This window comes from Notamacropus eugenii, chromosome 3 (genome assembly GCF_028372415.1).
Source record: "Notamacropus eugenii isolate mMacEug1 chromosome 3, mMacEug1.pri_v2, whole genome shotgun sequence".
Taxonomy (NCBI): domain Eukaryota; kingdom Metazoa; phylum Chordata; class Mammalia; order Diprotodontia; family Macropodidae; genus Notamacropus; species Notamacropus eugenii.
Window position 1 is genome coordinate 68,389,847 of NC_092874.1, and position 21,094 is coordinate 68,410,940.

At 37.4% G+C, this 21,094-nt stretch overlaps 1 protein-coding gene across 3 annotated transcripts in view; it reads right to left on the reverse strand.

Annotated features, from left to right (window-relative positions):
• Positions 1-859: 859 nt before the first annotated feature.
• Positions 860-21,094, reverse strand: part of ODAD2 (outer dynein arm docking complex subunit 2) — a 218,345-nt gene continuing 198,110 nt past the window's right edge. For all 3 annotated transcript variants that reach the window (XM_072651824.1, XM_072651822.1, XM_072651823.1), the window contains one exon: positions 860-1,365. In XM_072651824.1, the coding sequence (XP_072507925.1) occupies positions 1,252-1,365 (114 nt within the window). In that variant the 3' untranslated portion in view covers positions 860-1,251. The remainder of the gene's footprint in view (positions 1,366-21,094) is intronic.

Below are 21,094 nucleotides of genomic sequence, written 5' to 3' on the forward strand. Positions count from 1 at the left end.
AATTCTGAAAGGCCTCCTCATATCTTTTCATCATATATTCCATTGGTATTATTAACTCATCTTGTAGAAACTGTCCTCATCTTCCCCCCTGATTTGTACAAATTGTTTACATTTTAATTCAATTAAGCTCATGATCTGCTCCAACTTATGACAAATATACACAGTTGTCACAGTATTCAATAAAAACTGCTAGCCTGTTCTTCAAAGCAATAAATGAGACTTGTCAGTGTTGTAAGTCTGTTTCCTGAATTGATATGTACAAAGCAATTTTTTAGGTATTAGTTGCTTGGTACAGTTAGTTCCCAAACATTTAGTGCACTGAGTTTACATATGGGATTCTTTAAGTGGGTTCTAATGTTTCTATAATCTGGTAAAATGCTATTAATCTTTTGTGGCCACTTTTTAAAAAGTACTCTGTGTGCTCAAAACAGGTTCAGAAATTCAAACCAATTTTATGTGGAGTCATACACTATCGTTACATGAGCATAATTAATTATCTTAATAAAAGGATTGGTGGATCCTTGTAAGGAACACAGCACTCTTAATTGTTTATGTTGCTAATATTCAAACAAAAATAACTATTCATTGCTTATTTGTTCATGCTTTGCATTACCTGATACAGTTAAGATTATGTGGCATCTTGTTAGATGCTTGGTAGTATTTAGGAGAAATTTGGGATGACCTTGAAATGCTCTCTACAATTCCAGCTGCTTACTTTAAACTCATACAATACCAGATGTGAAATCAGTGCATCTGCATTCAAAGGCTCTCCTGTGGATTTCGAGTGATGAAACAGACAAGACCATAATGACAGACTGATTAGACAGGTTTGGCAGAAAGGGAATTCTGAAGACATTCATGAATCATTGTAGAACTGCATGAAATGCAGGCCACATCTTTATTTAAATTACAGAAGTATAAAAGCATCACCGAAATGAAATTTTTTAAAAATTGGGGTTAATTTCTGGGAAAATCATCATAGATTTTTAATAGGGGTATATTCTGTTAATGACAACGGCAAAACACTAAATTGAATAAAAAAGATGCATACAATTTTTAGGTTAAAAAGCACCCTTTGCACATTTAATTGGTGTGTTTTCATTTAGGCATTGCCTTTTCTTTATTCCTCCTTTCTTTTTTTTTTTTTTTAAAGAATTGCTAATAAATGCCTCCCTATTTATGCTGCTTGGCCATGAAATCACATGTTCAGTGTCACATAAAATTTAGTACCTAGTAAAATCTGTTCAGACTTCAACTATATTTTGCCTTCTCTGTAGCTAGAGCCAGCCTGCGGATGTTTGAGATACAACCAGCTGCAGCTTCTTGGAGTTCTTCATCAGGAGAGCCAACCATATCCAGTAAAAGCTAGGGCAAAGAGAAAGGGGTGGGGGAGAGAGAAAGAGAGAGAGAAAAGAATCAAAGATTAATCTAGAAGCTAAACATGGTGAAATCATGTGATTGAAACAATTTCAAATCATCGGTGTCTAGGAAGATCACGGACAAGGGTTGGAGGTTGGTTTTAGGTGATACAATAAGTGAAAGTGGACCTGGTAATGCTGACTTGAAGGGTTTGGGGGCATAAACAACTTTCTATTATTAAGGGCTATGCCAGGTTCCTGGGATTTTTTCTCTTTCCTTTGGATATTTCCTATCTCACCCAGTAGGTAGATAGGGTAAATTGAAGTCCACATGTTTCTACTTATCCAATAGTTTGCTTATTTCTATCCCTACTTCTGATTGCTGCCTCCTTATTTCAGAACCTTATTCTTTTTTTCCATTTATTCAGTACCTACTATGGGCTTTTCTCCACCACCACCCCCATTACATACATATGTAGTCGATAAAAACACATTTCCCCATTGGAATTACCAAAAAAATCATTCCTCTTCTGTGTTCTGAGTCCTTTACCTTTCTATTATAAGGTAGCTAGCATATTTCATCAATAATCCTCTGGAATCATGGGTGATCCTTACATTCATAAAAATTTCAGCATTATAGTATTCCATCACATTTCTATACCATAACTTGTTCATCCATTCCCCAATTTATGGACACCCCTTCAGATTCCTGTACTCTGCTCCTTCAGAGTCATAATCATATTTTTTTACATTCTTAGATTTTTGTGTAGAACTAACCCTTTCCTTAATCTTTGTCGTTCAGTAGTTTTGGTTGTGTCACACTCTTCATGACCTCATTTGGGTTTTTCTTGGCAAAGATACTAGAGTGATTTGCCATTTCCTCCTCCAGCTCATTTTACAGATGAGGAAACTGAGCCAAATGGGGTTAAATGACTTTGCCCAGGGTCACACAGATCAAATCTGAGGCCAGGAAGGTGAAGTCTTTCTGACTCCAGGAGTGGCGCTCCATTCACTGAGCCACCTAGCAGCCTTTCCTTAATCTACCCTCCCTTTAATTCCCCCACTTTCCTTTTCCCCTTCCCCTCCTATTTCCCTGTTAAGTGAAATATGGTTTTGCACAAAACTCTGTATGTTTTTCCTTTTTTTTGACCAGATAAGATGAAAATGAGGTTCAAGTGTCAGCTGCTTCCCTCCATATCCAACTACTTTTTTAATACAGACGTCTACTTGCGCATCCCGATTATGTAAGATAATTTCCCCTAAACCTTTCTTTCCCTTCCACCAACCCTGTCTGCCCCTAGAGTATTTTTCTTCTGCTCTTTTTCTATTCTTTTCTCAAATCAACAAGACTTAACAGAACCACTCCCAGGCCTTGTCCAATTGTACTCCCTTTATGAACGCCGATGATAATAGAGTTCAAAGGGGACATATGTATCATCTCTCCATATGAGAACATAAGCAGTTTAACCTTGTTTATTCTTTTATCGCAATGTTCATTCACATTTACTTTTTGATGTTTCTCTTTACTCCCTGTGTTTGAATTTCAACATTTCTCCAAAACTCTGGTCTTTTGATTAGGAATGCCTAGAAATCCTCTATTTCATTGAAGATCCATTCCCTGCCCATAGCATCACACTCAATTTTTCTGGATAAGTTATTCTTGACTGTAAGCCCATATCCTTTGATTTCTGGAATATCACATCCCAAATTCTCTATTTCTTTATAGTGGTGGCTGCTAAGTTATATGTGACCCTTACTGTGGCTCACTAGTACTTAAATTCTTTCTTTCTGACTCCTTGCAATATATATTTTTTTCTTTGACCTGGAAGTCCTGGATTTTGGCTATGATGTTCCTGGAAGTTTTCCTTTTAGGATTTCTTTAAGGAGATGACTGGGGGATTTCTCCCATTTCCACTTTATCCTCTAGTTAGAAGAGATTTGGGCAGTTTCTTTTAAGATTTCTTGAAATACGATATCTAGGCTCTCTTTTTGGTCATAGTGTTTGGATAACTAAGGATTTGAAAATTTTTTTTCTCCTTCATACGTTTTCCAGGTCAGTTATTTTTGCTATGAAATACCTTCCATTTTCTTTTTTTTCTAAGCCTCTTGACTTTGTTTTCATATTTCTTGTCGCTTTCTGGAATCACTGGTTCTTTTTCTTTCATTCTAATTTTCAAGGAGTTTGTTGCTTGGGCAAGGTTTTGTATCTCTCATTCCAAACTGTTAATTCCCTTTCCAATCTTTCTTCCATAGCTCTCATTTCTATTCCAATTTTTTCCTCAAGTATTCTCATTTCATTTATAAAAAAGTATTTTTTTTTAAACAAAATTCTTGTTTCATCTCTTCGGGATTTTCTAGTTGAGTTTGTGCCCAAGCTATGTTTTCCTCTGAGGTATTGCTTGTAGGTGTTTTGGAGTAACTTTCTTCTTCATTTGTATCTCGAGTATCCCTGTCACCATAATAACTTATTGTGGTGTGGTTCTGGGCCTAGGGGAATGCCACAGGTTGCTGCTTTTTTAGGGTACTGAGTGTTGTGCTATTCCAGGCACTCAGAGACAGGCTGGGGACCTGCATGCTCTCAGGTCTTTCAAAATGGTCTGATACAGGGCAAAGCCTGATTTCTGCTCCCTCTCTGAACTCTGCAAGTCCCTGGCCTGGTTTTGAGTCTGTGTAAGAATATACTGGTAATGGACTCGACCCTTATCTTCTAGTTGGGAAACTCTATTGGTTCAAAGCAGGAGAACTGGAGGCTCCTCTTTGGTCTGGGATTCCTCTCCTGGTTATTCTTCTGCAGGCTGGATCAGACACTAGAGATGGGAAGGTGCTCTGTACATGAAGAATGAGCCACATCATTGTGGATGCTGCTGCTGGCTTCTGAACCTCCTCTACCATACCATGATCCAACACCACTTCCAGGATTTATTTTACATTATTCATCTTCCCTTTTTTGGTTGGGGTTGGCAGCATTCCCAGGATATTCCCATAGGAAGAGGGCAGTGGTGGAAAAGAGGACTGTACTGCTACAGGTATAGTTGCTCCAACAAGAACCTACCTCTACCCATGTGAGGGGTGGGGTGGGAAAAGAGGTATCCTTGGAGAGGGGTACAACGGTGAATGGATTGAGGTTGGGTGAAAAAGCAGGATCCTAATCTGTAGTGTAGGTTGTTGGAAGACCATGAGGTGAGCCATGGGCAAGAAATATACCTCCCATTCAGGGGAAGAAGTGTGCCCCTACCAGATGCCACCACCCTGGGACATAGCCCCAGAGATTTGGCTGTAGTTATGGATATGGATACTTAACAAACATTTGTTGAACTGAAATGTATTTATGCCCATCTAATCCCACCATTATCACTTATAAAAAGAGAACTAATGAAATTCATTTGTATCCTATCCATTTGTAGATTTTTTTACATTAAAAGTGATTTGCTAAAGATGGGAGGGGACAGAAGTTACATCTGCCATTATATGCGTTAGTTAGTTAGAAGTCAATGTAATAATTCAAACAATATTCCTTCCACAAAACAGGACATTAGCTACCATTCTGTTACTATTCAGTAATGTCAAAATGGAAAATGATGGCACTAACCTTTTGAATTAAAAAAAAATAACAATGATAGCTAATGTTTATTCAACAATTAGTATTCCAATATGTTTTATATAAGTTACATCTCATTAGATTTTTTCCTCCTCATACTATGTGTGGTAGATATCCTCGCTGTTGTTTTTGCTCAGATGTTTCAGTTGTGTCAGACTCTTCATGACCCCATTTGAGTTTTCTTGGCAAAGATATTGGAGCGGTTTGCCATTTCCTTTTCTAGCTTATTTACAGATGAGGAAACTGAGGCAAATAGGGTGAAGTGACTTGCCCAGATTCACATATGTGTCTGAGGCCAAATTTGAACTCAGGAAAACGAGTCTTCCAGACTCTAGAATGGCACCCTATCTACTGGCACCATCAAGCCTCACTTTACAGATGAAGAAACTGAGGCTGAAAGTTCACTGCTCTTGTCACTATAGCTAGCTACCTCAAAACACCTTTGTAAAGTGTTATATATACATGCATAGTCACAGATATTTATGTATGTATATATATGCATATATTACATATATATGCATATATACATATATTATATATAATACGAATATCACAACAAATATCACAACAAACCTATGAGGTATTACAGCCCCCACTTTACAGATAAATAAACTGAGCCTCAGGGATTTAATGATTTGCTCATGATCACAAAACTCTTAAGTGTCAGAATCAGAATTTAAACCCAGATCTTGCCTGACTCCAGACCTAAAGGCTTTTTCCATAATGTTTTCCTGCCTCTACAAGAGAATATCACTTTGTTAGGATAGCTATGGGTATAGTTATTTCAATGTGATTTTATGAAGTGAGTCTTATTTGGAGAAAAGATTAGTCATCTAAGGTTTGGAATGCTAGTCATAACGTTAATAGAAAACAAATCACTAAGTTTATGTGTTTAAAATGTCCTTTATCATTAAACAATAGAAAAAGAATCTTTATCTGACTTGGAGTGGAGCTCTGAGAAGTAAGAGTTATCAGTATTTGGAATTATTTTAAGATTCATTTGAAAAATGCTGCACATCCTTAAATCACATAAAACATATCATTCTAGGTCAAGCTATTCAACCCAAGTACAGTGTTGCTACACCAAGGGATTTTTATAGTTGCTAGCCTTTGGCATTAAACCTAACTGGTTAAGAATATATCCCATATGCCCCTCCCTTCTCTTGGTTACACAGTTTAATCTACTTTTATTCATCTGCAACTTTGTATGATTCCTTTAACTTACCTATATTTATAAGCATGAAACATCTCTGGTGACTAATGAGTTCCATATTCTTATTACCCATTATGTAAATGCTCACTTCTTTTATTTGTCCTAAACCCAGACTTTAAGGGATGCCCCAGAATCTCAGTATTCTGGGATGAAAGAGTCTGTGCTCACTCTATCAGCAGTCTTCATGATTACATAAATATCAATCATATTTCTTCTAAGTCTGCATTTTTCTAAACAGAAGTCATGAGCATGGTTGACTGGGAGAAATGAGATGTCACTGCTACAGATCAGCAAATAAAGAAGACAGGATTCAGGTTAAAAAAAACCCAATAAACTCAGTTTTAGACATAAAGCGCATTTAAAAAAAATGATGAGCTTGGTTTCCAAGGGGCCAGTGGGGCATCCAGGTGGAGGGAGGTGATCCATAGTCAGTTAGAAAGACTCATGTAGTATTTAGGAAATAAGTAAGAGCTGGGAGTGGAGGTTTAGGAGTCCTTAGTATAGGTGTAATCGTTGAAACTAGGAGTCATAGGGCATAGAATTTGAAACTGAATGAGACTTTTGGCATCATCTGTTGGATGGCCAAAAGATGCCCAGTTGACTTGGGTTTTACTACCCAGTTTTTCCTTCCCTTCCCTTCCCTTCCCTTCCCTTCCCTTCCCTTCCCTTCCCTTCCCTTCCCTTCCCTTCCCTTCCCTTCCCTTCCCTTCCCTTCCCTTCCCTTCCCTTTCCTTTCCTTTCACCTTAAACCTACCTCACTCTGAAGCTGGGATACCAATAGGCCCCTGCCTAAGGGACCTTCTGGGACCTTCTAGCTTTAGAGTGATTATCAATAGTAACTGTTGCTGTTTCCCTCCCAGCCTGATGTCTTACTTTTTCTGGCCTCATTAAAGGGGCCTTGCCCTGGCTACTGCTTAAACAGGCCTATTCAATGAATGGGTGTTACCTCACTCTAAGTGCAAAGATCTTGGCCTAAAGCGCCCAAGGTCTCCCAGTGCACCCTGGGTCATCTCCAGTCATCCTGAGGAATATCAGGTCTCTGAATTCAGATGGCTCTGGAGGAGAAGTGAGGCTGGTGACCTGCACAGCCCTCCCTCACTCAAAACAAAGTCAACTGCAAGTCATGTCATCACTTCTGTGATGGCACGGTCTTCTTGGGCAATGAAGGACGAGCATAACAACAGCTCTGCCCCATTTATTTCCAAATGAAATTAAACAATTCAGTTATATAAAGAAATAGGATTCAAACTCATATTATCTGATTCTAAATTCAATGCATTTTCCATCACAACATGCTGCCTCTAAAGAATTTCAACCATCAAGGGTGGTGTTTGAATCCGTCAATCATTTGGGTTTTATCAATGAATAAATATTTATTAAGCACCGACTAAGTGCAAGCCTATGTGGGCAAACATCTTTCAGTTCTACGCCTTTTGATAAGATCATTAAGAAAGAGTATTCAGAAAGAAGAAAGTCAGGGGTTTTAGGGAATATCTTCCTTAATGGGTAAAGACAGGAAGAAAAGACAAGGAAGGCAGAAATTATCTTGTCATTGGCCTGTGCTCTGTGTTGCCTATTAGAGTTCAATACATAGACTTGGTTCATAATGATAAAAGACAAGGTGTGCCAAGTGCTTTGCAAACCTTAAACATCAGCTATTATGATTATCTTTTTCTCACCTTTTTAATGGAGTTCAGAAACAATTGATCCAAAGACAAATCAATATCCTGCTACTGTTCTTCTGTATTTAAGGTCTAGAAACTATGGAACAGTGGATGAAATAACTACTTTTTAGACCTAAATAAAAGTATTAGGACACAAGCTCTTCTCCTATAAGCCCACTGAAAGCATACTTGGTACAACTCCAGTATCAGATAGGGTGACAGGGATATTTACCTCATCCTGTTACTATCCGATTTGGAGCTGGAAAATTGTTTTGCCCCATCCTTTTGTGGGTTTTGCTGCTCCAAATTTGTTTTATGGCATTATTTTAAAACCTTTGGAGAGATTTTGGGGAGTCCCTGCCTTTTCTCCGCCATCTTGGCTCCACTCTTCCTGCTATCTGATTTTGATTCCATCTGCTACATCTCTGTATTTTGAAAACTGTTTACTTCATGTTGTTTGAAGATTGTGAGTGTTTTGTATGGTGATATCTATTAAAATGTTGTTCTTAAATTTTTATGAACCATTGTTAGATGGAGATGAAGGTGAGCACCAGGTTAGCGTGTGATAACGCTTTAATACAATTTATTGATTGAGTAGTTAAAGATATTTTGAAGTCTGTATTTGTAAAATGTGGGGCAGCTAGGTGGCACAGCAGTAGATAGAATACAGGGCCTTGTGTCAGGAAGACTCATCTTCTTGAGTTCAAATCTGACCTCAGACACTTCCCAGTTGGGTGACCATGGGCAAGTCACTTAACCTTATTTGCTTCAGTTTCATCATCTATAAAATGAGCTAGAGAAGAAAATGGCAAACTACTCCAGTATCTTTGCCAAGAAAACCCCCAAATGGGGTCATGAAGAATTGGATATGACTGAAATAACTGGACAACAACAAAATTTGTAAGATAGGATTTACTCTCCGTCAATCTGTGAAAGCTAGCCAGTTTCTGATGTACAATTCTAGCCACCATTACGTACTGCAAAATATTCTCTGTGTGAATTTATTGTAGGCTGTAGGTTTGCTGCCCCATTTCTACATTTTCTTGCACAATCTCTATTAATCACAAAGTTCAGGTTCTACAACGAGAACTTTTCTTCTATACTCTATGACTTGATCATAAATTTCCACTGTAAGGCCTTCCATTCCACAAACAAATTTGGATGTTTCTGCCGTTTGTTTGACGCTTTGTTGGTTGAGATCATGGTGACACGGAGAGCCCTTTGGTTCCAATCTTGGGTTCTTGCTACTTCTTGGGCTCCATCTTATATTCGGCAAATCTCACATACCTGTTGTTACTATTGCTTGGTGAAATGATGTCTGCTTGTTCCAGAAGTATCTCTATAGATTCCAAGCATCTAGGTGGCATAATCAATATGGGAATGGCCTGGAATCTAGAAGAACTGAGTTTAATTCCAGTCTCAGACACTTACTAGCTGTGTGACCCTGGGAAAAATCACTTAACTTTTGTTTGTTTCAGCTTACTCATCTGTAAAATAAGAAGAATAATTACCCCTCCCTCTCCTAGGGTTGTGGTGAGGATCGAATGTGATAATAACTGTGAAGCACTTAGCACAGTGCCTTGCACATAAGTGTTATATAAATGCTAGCTATTGTTGTAATTATTCTGACTTCTTTATCCTGTTCCCTTGGAATATCTAGCAATCTTTTTTGGCAAGGAAGGGTTAATCTTTTAATAGCTAAGGATGATGGATACTATAATTAGTTAAACTTTATGGGTTTTTTGTTACAAGTTTTCCATTTATACATAGTGGGTTACATGTAATTTACAGTTCCGAAAGAATATATCAAAACTGATATTTTAGGTATTAATTGCTTTATTATAATTATGCTATTTTAATAACATAATAAATGATACAATTAATAACAGTAACTGAACGTAAAGCTTTTCTACACATTTGCTCATTTTGGTTGTCCCTTTCTGGGCCTTCTTCAGCTATATTACATCTGTTTTGTTTCCAATTTCTTTCTTGACGATGTCCATCATGAAATTTTGTTGGCCTTCTTGACCATTTGGCCTCAACCGAATACTGGACTGATGTCTGTTAGGAACATTTTACAAGGATGCCTACAATGCTTTTCCTGGATTGGTACTGATAGCTAAGAGCCCATAATTCAGTATATTTTGGATTATTTCCTCTAAATTAATTACTCTATATTTTACAATGAAATTAATCTGTCACTTTTCTGCCCACTCACACAGCTTTGTGAAATCTTTCTCCAGACTATTCTCATTGACTTAGTGTTTTAATTATCAGAAGAATTTAGTGTCGTATACAGACCTAAAAATTTCAGTCTTTCAGATCATTGATCAATAAGGAAAATCAGAAAGCATGCTAATTTATCTAGATGCCCAGCAGAATTCAGGGGTGGCACTTCTCTGCCCACTTAAGTCAGTGCCCATCTATCTGTCCCTGCCTATATTTTCCCACCTCAAATCTGGTTCTTTATCCATGACAAAACATAACCACTAGTCCTAATGGTAATAATTTATGTACCTTTAGGTGAGGAATCTAATCTAAAGTTTTTCTATATACTTAAAGACCACTGGGAAATGCTCCTTGTTCACATACTCATTCACCTGCATTCTAGAAATCAATCATCATTTCCCCATATAGAAGTTATTTTACCTGTTCCCAGCAAATGGCATGTGTTAGCCATCAGGGCATTTTTATCTAGCACTCACCAACTATGAAAGTGAAACTCATCAGTCTACAAGCCACAGGGTCTTGTCTGGAGTCATTTTATGACATTTCTTCATTTTTTTTTCTTCTTGTAATTTGGGCATCACATTTAATCTGAATGTAATGACTTCTCCCCTTAGTAGTGCTCCAACTCTAACTTTTCAATCAATTACTTAATCAATAAACATTTAGCAAATTCCTACTATGTTGCATACACTACGTGTAGACCTAGGGATTTGAGGACAAAAATGAAACAGTCTTTGTCCTTCAGAAGCTTACATTCTATAATCTATTAGAGATACTTAAAGCTTAGATTTCACCCCATTACTTTCTTCCTCAAAAAACCCCAACAGCTTCCTCTTATGATAAAATACAAACTCTCTCATTTGGCATTTAAAACTTATTGTGGGCCAAACCTGATTAGACTTAGTCCAGCACAGTCAAGGTTTAAAATGTAATGAATACTTGTGGACCAATGAAAAACCACTTTACTAATTAAAAATTAAAAGAACACAGTTTAAAAAGAAACAAAGGATATAAAATACTTCTCCCTCTGCAGTAACTAATTTGGAAAGATGATCTGCAAATAATTGTGGCTCTAAATAATCCCTGATGCTTTTTGCCTTCAGATTATGCTTTTTGGAATGAAGGGGACTATATAATGGACCCAGTGCTTGTAAGGACACACTATAGCATCTCACGATGCAATTCTATAAAATTCCATTGCAGTCTGGGAAGCACATAATGAAGTCAGTTGATTGGCTGCAGAGGTAGACATTCAAAAGGCATTATCCAGTCAAAATGAGCTTGTGCTCATTCCTGTCTGTTTTCAAGTGGGATGGCAAGATGTAAACCCTTGGTGGAGAGTCTTGGGGGTCATGTGGTCCATTAGCCCATGGCCCTTTGGTTGTTTCTGTCTCTGTTGCCTCTATTATTTCTAACTTTTAGATGAACATTAGAGATGACTATGACCTTGTGAGCTTTCAAAGGTCAAGTGAGTGAGCCACCCAAAGTCTGGGAGTAAGTAAGTCTGCAAGAAGTCAGACAGTGAGGAATGAAGTCAAGAGTGACCTGCCTGGCATGGTTTGGCCACAGCAGAGTTAGGGAATTCATGCATCCAGTGACTGTGCTGCACTGGGAAGTGAACTGGCAAAGTCATTTAAAACTGCTGTCTCCTTCAGTTTCCTTATCTATAAAATGAGAATAATAGCAGCACCTATTTCCCAGAGTTGTTGAGATCAAATGAATTAACAGATATACAGGGGTTTGTAAACTTCAAAGTGGTATAGATAAGTGCTAGGTATTATTATCATGTTTCAGAGCAGATGCTTATCTATATTAGTAGAGGGAGTTTTCCCTGTTGGGAGTCCCCTCCTTAGACTAATAAAATCATTAGTCTAGTTCCCCCAAAATTGCTTTAACAAGAATAAAATCAAGGGTCCCTAAGCAAATAATTTCTATTTTTGCCCCAACCTGTACAGAATTTAGAGATTTTTTTTGTCTTCTTGAATTTGCATCTATGGATAAAGTCTAATGCTTTGATGATGGCTTGGTGCCTATAAAACCATGCAGAAACTGACTGAAGAAAAGATTGGAAATCATAGAAGTACAAGCTCTTAAGAACTGAAATGAGGTTTAGAAACCATCAAATCCTGGCCCTTTGTTTTACAGATGGAGAAACTGAGGCCCAGGAAGATGTACTAGAATTAGAACCTAGCTACTCAGGTTCCTGAACTCCTAGGCCAGTGCTCATTTTAGTGGCTTTTAAATAAGATTCTTTTTGGATGCCTTTTTTTTTAAAACCACGGTCATCCATTGTTTTGTTTTGTTTTGTTTTTTGTCCTGTTGCTTGGTTGGTCTTGTTTTTTTGTAAGACAATTAAGTGACTTGTCCAGGGTCATACTACTAGTAAGTATCAAGTGTCTGAGTCGAGATTTGAACTCAGGTCCTCTTGACTCCAGGGCTGGTGCTCTAGTCACCATCCATTATTGTCTAATGTCCTCATGTAAAAATCACAGGTGAAGAATATCCAGTCCACATCATGATATTGTCATGCAAATTGTGAAAGCAGGACTGCCATTAAGGAGGACAAAGCCAGTCAACCAACAGGCATTTGTTAAGTGCTTACTATAAGCCAGGAACTAGTTGAATTCATTTAGCTCAGAAAACAAGGGAGGAGGAAAAAGAAAAGGGGGAGCGGGAGTTTGCTGCTCTCACCAGCCAATGGTGCATGTTCTCTAAGGCCTGTGGCCCTGGTGAACAGTCAGATGAAATGAATTCCCGAGGCTGAGACCCTGGACTTCAACCTAGCTGCAGCAGAAGCTACCCAGCAGGGACAGCAGGAATGCAGCCAGACTGGCTGGGGCTCTAGGAGATAGAAAGAATTCCAATGCAATTCATGTTCCTGTGTTGTGGATGAATGCTCCAACCACAACTGCAGGGCCCTATAAACTGGAAAATAGAAAAATTGTGTCCAGTTCAAATCAGCTCCAGGAACTTGAGATATTTTTCTGAAAAACTGCCAGTCTTAATGTGATTGCAGGTACTCTGGAGCTCACACAGCTCTAATTAAAGCCTGTATTTGTAGCCGGTATTCACCCAAACAAAGCAGAGTCAAACCACGAGAAAATCTGTTATCACTCAACTCTGTGCATAGTTTTCATGCAAGTAAAATATTACATAAAATTATGAACTGCTAAATATAAGAGCAGAAATTGAATGCAGGCGTCAGGTTCACATGCTACCTTTCTCTAACCTTCCAGGGGATGCGAAGTATGGGTCACAGCTGTAGGCAGATGGCATGTGCCTACAGAGATCAAAGGCCTTCTATACTGGAGGAAGGACGTGTGAGTCTAAGGCAGAAAGCGAACACCTCGCCAGTCACTTGTACTACCCGACCCCAAAATTGTAAAACCTGGTCAATGGTGTGCCTGAATATTGTTTTCTTTTTAAAAAGTTCCATATAATATCAAGGGGGTGGAGGCTAGCTGATTTTCCATGTATGCATGAAATTCCCCATAAATTAAAAGGGCACCAGAAGACATGCAGATTAAAAAAGGGAAAAAGCTTTTTCAAGGGACAAAACTTCATAAACCTGAGGCATTTTCCCCCTCTAAAACGATTACAATTTCTTTATAGTTAAAGAAAAAAAGTCTTGGGAGGAGGAAATAATGAAACCATATCCGTTCCATCTTTTCTTTTGCCTGGCCTCCCTTTGCTTTTCTAAGATTTCTTTCAAATAAATCTCTCACAAGATTTCCAAAATATTTCCATTGAATGCTGCTCATTAGTGATTTCAAAAATGCTTCCCTCTTTCTTTTCGTTAGTTGCCTGTTTTGCTCTAAGTCTCAGTTATGTGGATGTTTGTATTGGTTTTAGAAAAAAAAGGTTCCTCTGGCATGTCCTAGTTTGCTTATGAAACTTGTAAGAAAAACAAAAATGCATATTTCAGAGCCTGACTCCAAACCCCAGACATGTATATACAGTACATGCAGTACATATGGTGGTTTGGCCAAGACAATATTTATTTATTTATTCAATTCATAAAACGTTCAATTCGTGGCCTCTGGGTGCATAACAAAGCAATGACTAACACTCATTGATGTTTAAGCAAAATAAAATAAAATGCAGGAAGCAAAATAAGCCCAGCTAAAATCTAACCAAAAAAGATGGGCTTACCCTATATCCCAAATGTCAAAATAGTCAGACTCAGAAAGAAAATCCTCTGCTTCCAACAATAAGCCCTCAATTGGGCTTGGCCCAAAACACAATTTTGAAGCTGTTGAGATTTGCTTTTTGGTGCCTCCTACTGGTATGACTGAAATTTTCACTCCCTTTTTCCTCATTGAGTCACTTTTCCATGCTGCCCTTGGGCTCCTCCAGTATGGACTCTAACATGCTAATTTACACTAAAGTGTTAGTGATTTCTCCATCACATGTGGCATCAGATACAATCTTAGAGTGACAATGCCTCTTCTCTCACCCGGACTACTTTCTTGAACTCATTTTGTGTCATTCGAGATTTATTCTGGGATATCTTCAACTATAGTTTACATATGTACCTTGTGTCTGGGTCTCCACAAAAGTGGATACAAGGACGTTCAGCTGCTTAAATATACTCAGGAAGAAAATGCATATCATTAGTAAGATGGCCTTCATTTTACACACACAAAAACATGAAAAAAAAACCACATAAAGGATTCAAAGTAGCTCATAACCAAACACCCTGATTTTCTACCCTTTTCAGGGAGTCTCACCTTTCTCTCTGTGACTCTGTATAGTCCTCCAAATTAATGGCACCACATTGTGATTTGGGCTTCCTTCAGAAGAGAAAAGAATGTGGCAACTCTCTGACAGTTCACTGAGTTCCACCTTTTACCACAGGAATACCTCCAGTCTCAAGGCCTATCCCAAAACCATTTTTATGGAAGTAAATCCAGCACAAAGGAGTTCCTTCAAATCACAACTTTCTAACTGCCCTCAATCACGGAGACTCAAACACCCCCCCCCCCCCCAACAAGGTATGGGCTAACAAGTTCCATCATGTATTGGTCTACAATTGGTATTGCTGAGTCAAAGGGTAAACACAGTTTGGAGGCTTTTGAGGCATAGTTCCTAAATGCTTTCTAGAATGGCTTTACTAATACATATTTCCACATAGGGGAAAACAGGGTATCAATGTGCTTCTTTTCCTGTAACCTCTCCAACATTTGGCAGTTTTCTTTCTTTTGTCATCTTTTCCAATCTTATGGGTACCTTACCTCTTTAAAAATAAAGAGTCAACCAATACTTCTTAAGCATCTACTATGTGTAGATGCTCCTCCTAGCCTTCCTTTCTCTCTTCCTCTTCTTTTTCCTCCTCCTCTCCTCTTTCTTCTTCTTTTTCCTTCTCTTCCTCCTCCTCCTTTTTACCTATACATCCAATAACTTCTAGGTCATGAAAGTACATTGCTGTGGCACTTTTTGTACTTGAAAGGCTACTGAGCCCTGAATTCTATTGTCCATGAAAACAAGCCAGACAGTAAGTCCCTAAAACCCAGGCATGCCATATTCCTAAATAAATCTTAACTGATTGGACTGCTGAAGAATCACACTTTCCAGCAAAGAGCACTGGACACTTTGATGAGGAAAGACAGAGGTAATTATGGTGAGGTGACATCTGAAAGAAATTTTTGCAATGTCTCTACAAAATGAAACAGAAATGAGATTTGGGAGAGGTCAGAGACCATAAATCAGTCCCAAGACAAAAGCTTAAGGGCCAAACAGAAGAGAAGTAATCCTACCACCATAATGTTTTCCAGATATTTTCCCTGTCTACCAACCTCCCTTTCATTGAACCAATTCATCTGGACAAGGTACTTGTAAAAAAATGCCACCCTTTACATAAGATGAAAGGGAAGTAGATTCTCAATGTTTTCACAGCAAAATTTTATACCAAGTGGAGCAATTTCCAGCCTTGCCTCAATTTTTATTCTAATGAAGCATAAAGTATCTTGTGAATAGCAGCTTCTCGAATGAGGCGCTAAGAAAAAAAGACTTGCCTGAGGATGGATAAAGAGATAAATGGCGATGGAATGCTTTTAAATTTTGTTCTATTATATAATATGTAAAAGTGCCAATGCAAATGCTCTAAAAATATCATTTCATGACTCCATAAGATTAGCTTCTGGTTGTTTTGAATCGGAGACAGCTTAATGTTGGGTGGAAAGAGGAATTAAAATGAAATCTGCTATCAGCCTATTTTGTCTGCAGGAGCTCCTGTTGGACTGGCCAAAACAAGCTAATTCAACCCAGTTATATTTAGAATGAATACATTAGTAAGAGGCCTGTGGTGTCCATTTAAATGACTAAAGACAAAAAAAAAGCATTAACTCATACTTTCCCAAGTGCGTTTCTATCAGGCTGCTTTGCCATGTTTATTCCAGTGACTTATTCCAGTGGGAGAACAGCCTGTAAGGACATGCGACCCCTTAAGGGTATAGAGCCCCTTACTATGTAGGTGGGAAAGACATAGTGTACTTGCCATTTCTTTAGCAGTATGGAATAAAGTGAGTGGAGAATGAGTAGTACCTTTAAATATTTTAAAAAATAAGGATTATCCATCCCTAGCCGTTAAAAATGGATTTCTAGATGAATGAGAGGTAGCCTTTTAACTCGTGTTATTAAACTAATTAAAGCAATGAAGCTTATTTTTGAACTTAACACAAAAGTGCTATTCACTTTAATTCGCACCATTCCCTCCACTTGGAATGCCTTCTCTAACCATTCAATCCCAGTCTCCCTAATCTCTGACTACAGAAATCTTATCTGTACAAAGGCTACCTGCTCCAGGAAGTCTTCTCTGATCTCCTCAGCTAGACATGACCTCTCCTCTCTCTGAAATGTTTTTTGTTCGTATTTCCCCCTTACAGCACAAATCATATTACATAACAGTTATTTGGATATATATTTAATCTTTCCTCCATGAGGTAACATGGCATAGTGCCTGGAGCACTGGCCTCAGAGTCTGATCTATAACCTTCTTAAAGTTTCAGTCCTGCCTCGTACCATTACTATTATCCGTGTGACTCTTGGCAAGTCATTCGATTTCTCTAAGGTTTCATTTCCTCATCCAAAAATGAGGATAGCATTAGGACCTACCTCACAGTATTGTGGTGAGGTACAACTGAAATAACAATTGTAAAGTGCTTCACAACACTTAACAGTGTAATATAAGCATAGGTTATATTGTTATTATTACTTGATTCTTTTTAACGTAGCAAAGATTAAGGGATTCCCATGTGCAGCATACTGCGATAAACAACAAAATAGACCCTGCCCCCAAGAAGCTTATATTCTACTAGAGGGGCACAAAATGCATACAGATAAGTGACTCAAGGGGATTTGGGGAGGCAGGGAATCTGAATGATGGAGAATAAGTTGGTATAGAGATGAGGCAAGGCTTCCCAAGAAAGATCAGCATCCTCAAAAGTGGCGAAGAGGAGGTAATGCATTCCACAGATGGAGGAAACAGGCAAGAGATGAAACACTGAGTTCAGAGAACCACTATTAACAACAATAATACCTAGTATTGCTATAGCACTTTAAGGTTCACAAAATGCTTTATATATGTTGACAGTGTAATTTGGTTAAAATTAAGAAGCATTCTGATTTGGGGGTTCAAAAATATTATAACCAATCAATTAATTAATCAAAAAGCATTTATTAAGTGCCAATTTTGAGTCAGGCAAGCATGTGCTAGGCAAATATAAAAACAAAGAAAAAGGCAATCCCTGCTCTTAAACAGATTACATTCTATATTGATCATTGAATTCTTAATTCAGCTAAATGGAGATGAGGGTACATGAAATAAATGGATAATACAATATATTACTTTAACCATGGGCATTAGTCTCTTCTACTGCTCCGACATTAGGACACTTGATAATTACTGAAAGTGATAATAACTGGGAAAATATATTAAGCAATGGTAGATAAAGCAATGATAGATAAAATATGAACAGATACCTTCTGGTCCTGGTTTTATATTTAGATTGCTGATTATATTAGGAATGCTCTCCCTCTCACTTTCACCATTTTCTTTAGTAGAATTCCTAAACATCCTTCAATATTCATCTTAGAATCTAACTCTTCCATGAAGTTCTTCCTATCCAATGGTGATCTGGAACACTGGCCTCAAAACTCTCACAGCATTTTTTTTTTTTGTATAACTCATGTATTTAGCCTATTCTATTTTATCTTATGGTTACTTGGGTATATTTTTTCTCTTTAAAATGAAACATGGAGCATGTTGGAAATGGAAATGGAAAATAGAATATCAAACTATAACCTTCTTAAAGGCAATATCAAGTCTTATTATTCTTTGCATCTCCCAGGAAGAGAAAAAGTAATGCAAAAAGAAGAAAAGCAGGAAAAAGATTTGGCATGAAATAAAAACAGCTTCTATAGGACCTACTTGAATAAGTTGACATAAAAAATGGGAAATGGATGGAAAAACAGATATTGATGGAAATTAAAAGAATTTCCCCAAAAGGTCTATACACTGACAATATGAGATCAAAAATGTCTAGAAACGACCTCAGTCAACAAATATTCAATCTGATTACCAAATAGATAAATATGGCATCCAAAGGCAACATTAATTTAGAATAAAAACTCATTTGTAAATCTTAGACCAATGGTGCAAGATTATGACCAGTGTTGTCTTGTAAACAGATAAACAGAGAGGGAAAATAAAATTAAAAAAACTTGGTAAGAGAATAATCTTAGCAAAATTATCCTGAGGGTATTTAAGTATGAAATTGGAAGGACAAAAACAGATGAATAAATTAAAATATCCCTAAAGATACACCAGTATGTGCAGTGAAGCTATTGTTTTTGGACACTAATATTGGATGACCCAGGGGTGTTTATAGAGAAGGAAGAAAAGGTAGTAAAGAAAACAAGAATTGCAAAAGTATCTGGACTGGACCAAGAATACACAAAGGAGTTCTAAGCTGGAAGTAACACAATTTTGAGGACATTCAAGGATTGGTATCTTAAAGAAAATAAGAGACTGAAAATATTGGATCTTAATACTAATAAAAAAGGGTTGACTGTGAAAATGTCAACAGCTACTAACTCGTATGCATATTTTCCTATTTATAAAAAAATTTTATATGGGATAATCACATGAATAAAAGTCATCCTTGATGAAGACATGAGAAGGCAACCAGCAGGTTTTCACAAGTGATAGTCCACAGTAGAACATTTCTATAATCACACATTTGACTAAAAGTGTAAAGATTGTACTGTTTCACTGTACTTATTGCTTTTAACTATAACAAGGCATTTCATTTTGTAGAGTAAAATGCTATTTTAAACACTACCCCATCAAGGTATCTCCCAAGCAACAAATCAAAATAATATATTTGTTTAAAGAAAAAAATTAGCAAAGAACAGTCATATAAAAATGATTCACAAAATGGGAGGTGTTCTCAGCCAAGGTGTTTGCATCAGCATGGATTTCAGCACAGGATCTACATCAAGAAGGCATTTTCTAGAAATGGAAACATCCTCTAAATTCTCCTGTTTATTGACGACTTCGTGCTGATTGCATCAAGGCAATTATTATTCTATAAGTAAATGAGATGCTAAGTCACTCAAAAGAATTCAGCCTAACTATTCATGTAGGAAAAACCAACTGGATGAAGAATGTGCAGATTATGATATACAAATAGATAAGACAACCCCAAAAGCATGTATATATGTATATGTACGTATGCATATATACCCATATATATGTACATACACACACATATACACACATATTTTGTTATTGTTCAATCATTTTCAGTTGTGTTCAATTTGGAGTTTTCTTGGGAGAGATAATGGAGTGGTTTACCATTTCCTTCTCCAGCTCATTTTACAGATGAGGAAACTGAGACAAAAAGGGTTAAGTGACTTGTCCAGGGTCACATAGCTGGAAAGTGTCTGGGGATGGATTTGAATTTAAAAAGTTAAGTATTCCTGACTCCAGACCTGGCACTCCATCCACTATGCCACTTGGTTGCCCATATATATATACATACACATATGTACACATATACACACAGGCACATGAATTAAAGGGCAACAGAAACCACAGAGTAGGCTTGAGAAGGCTGCAATAGTAAAGACAATAAATTATATAAGAAAGGTAGAATAAAGTATCAAGATACTATAATAACAAAACAATATAATAACAGAAAAAATTCACGTAGCAAGAACAAGGCCAGCCTGTGTATTCCTTTGGTTTATACATGATTTCAGGAGAACATAAGTAGGGGACCTAACACCCAGTAGGTAGGACTTTCCAGTAGGTGGATTTCATGGGTCATGTAGATGAAAGTCACAAAGATAGAGTAGGCATACATGGATGAATTTGTTTCTGCATAGTTGCACATTGAGAAGATCATGACTCCATCATAGTACTGAAGAATATTCCTTAGATTCTAAGGAGGACCCTCTACAAGTACAGCCCTTTGACTAAATCCAAACTTCATAGAATAAATCCCCTTAAAAAAAGGATTTGTTCTGTAAAACTTGGGCTCAGTCAAAAGGCTGCACCCAAGGACTTAGAGGGTCACATGTGGCCTCAAGGCTGCAGGTTCCCTACCTCTGTCCTAGAACATAGCACAATGTTTTTTGTACATAATAGCTGCTTGATAAACATTTATTGAATAAATGGAATAAGGAAGTATGAGGAAAGTCTACCAATATGAATAAAGCATCCAATCAACTATTCAGTAATCAAGAACTGGCTATTGCAATGAGCAGGGCAATTTAATCTGAATCATCAATTTCATATATTTCATATACGATTACATATTTTTCTGTTGCACAATTATGTCTCAGTCTTTCTCATTTCTAACTCTACAATGCCCCAGTTAAAAGGAACATTTCTTACATGCTTTTATAAATCTAACCTGAATGAAAAAAAATGCTTGAAATAAAAAGCATATGATAGAAGTACATCAAAGAAAAGTATGAAGCTCTAAGTAGCCAATATAGTGCTAACTTTCAACACCAAACTGCTTAC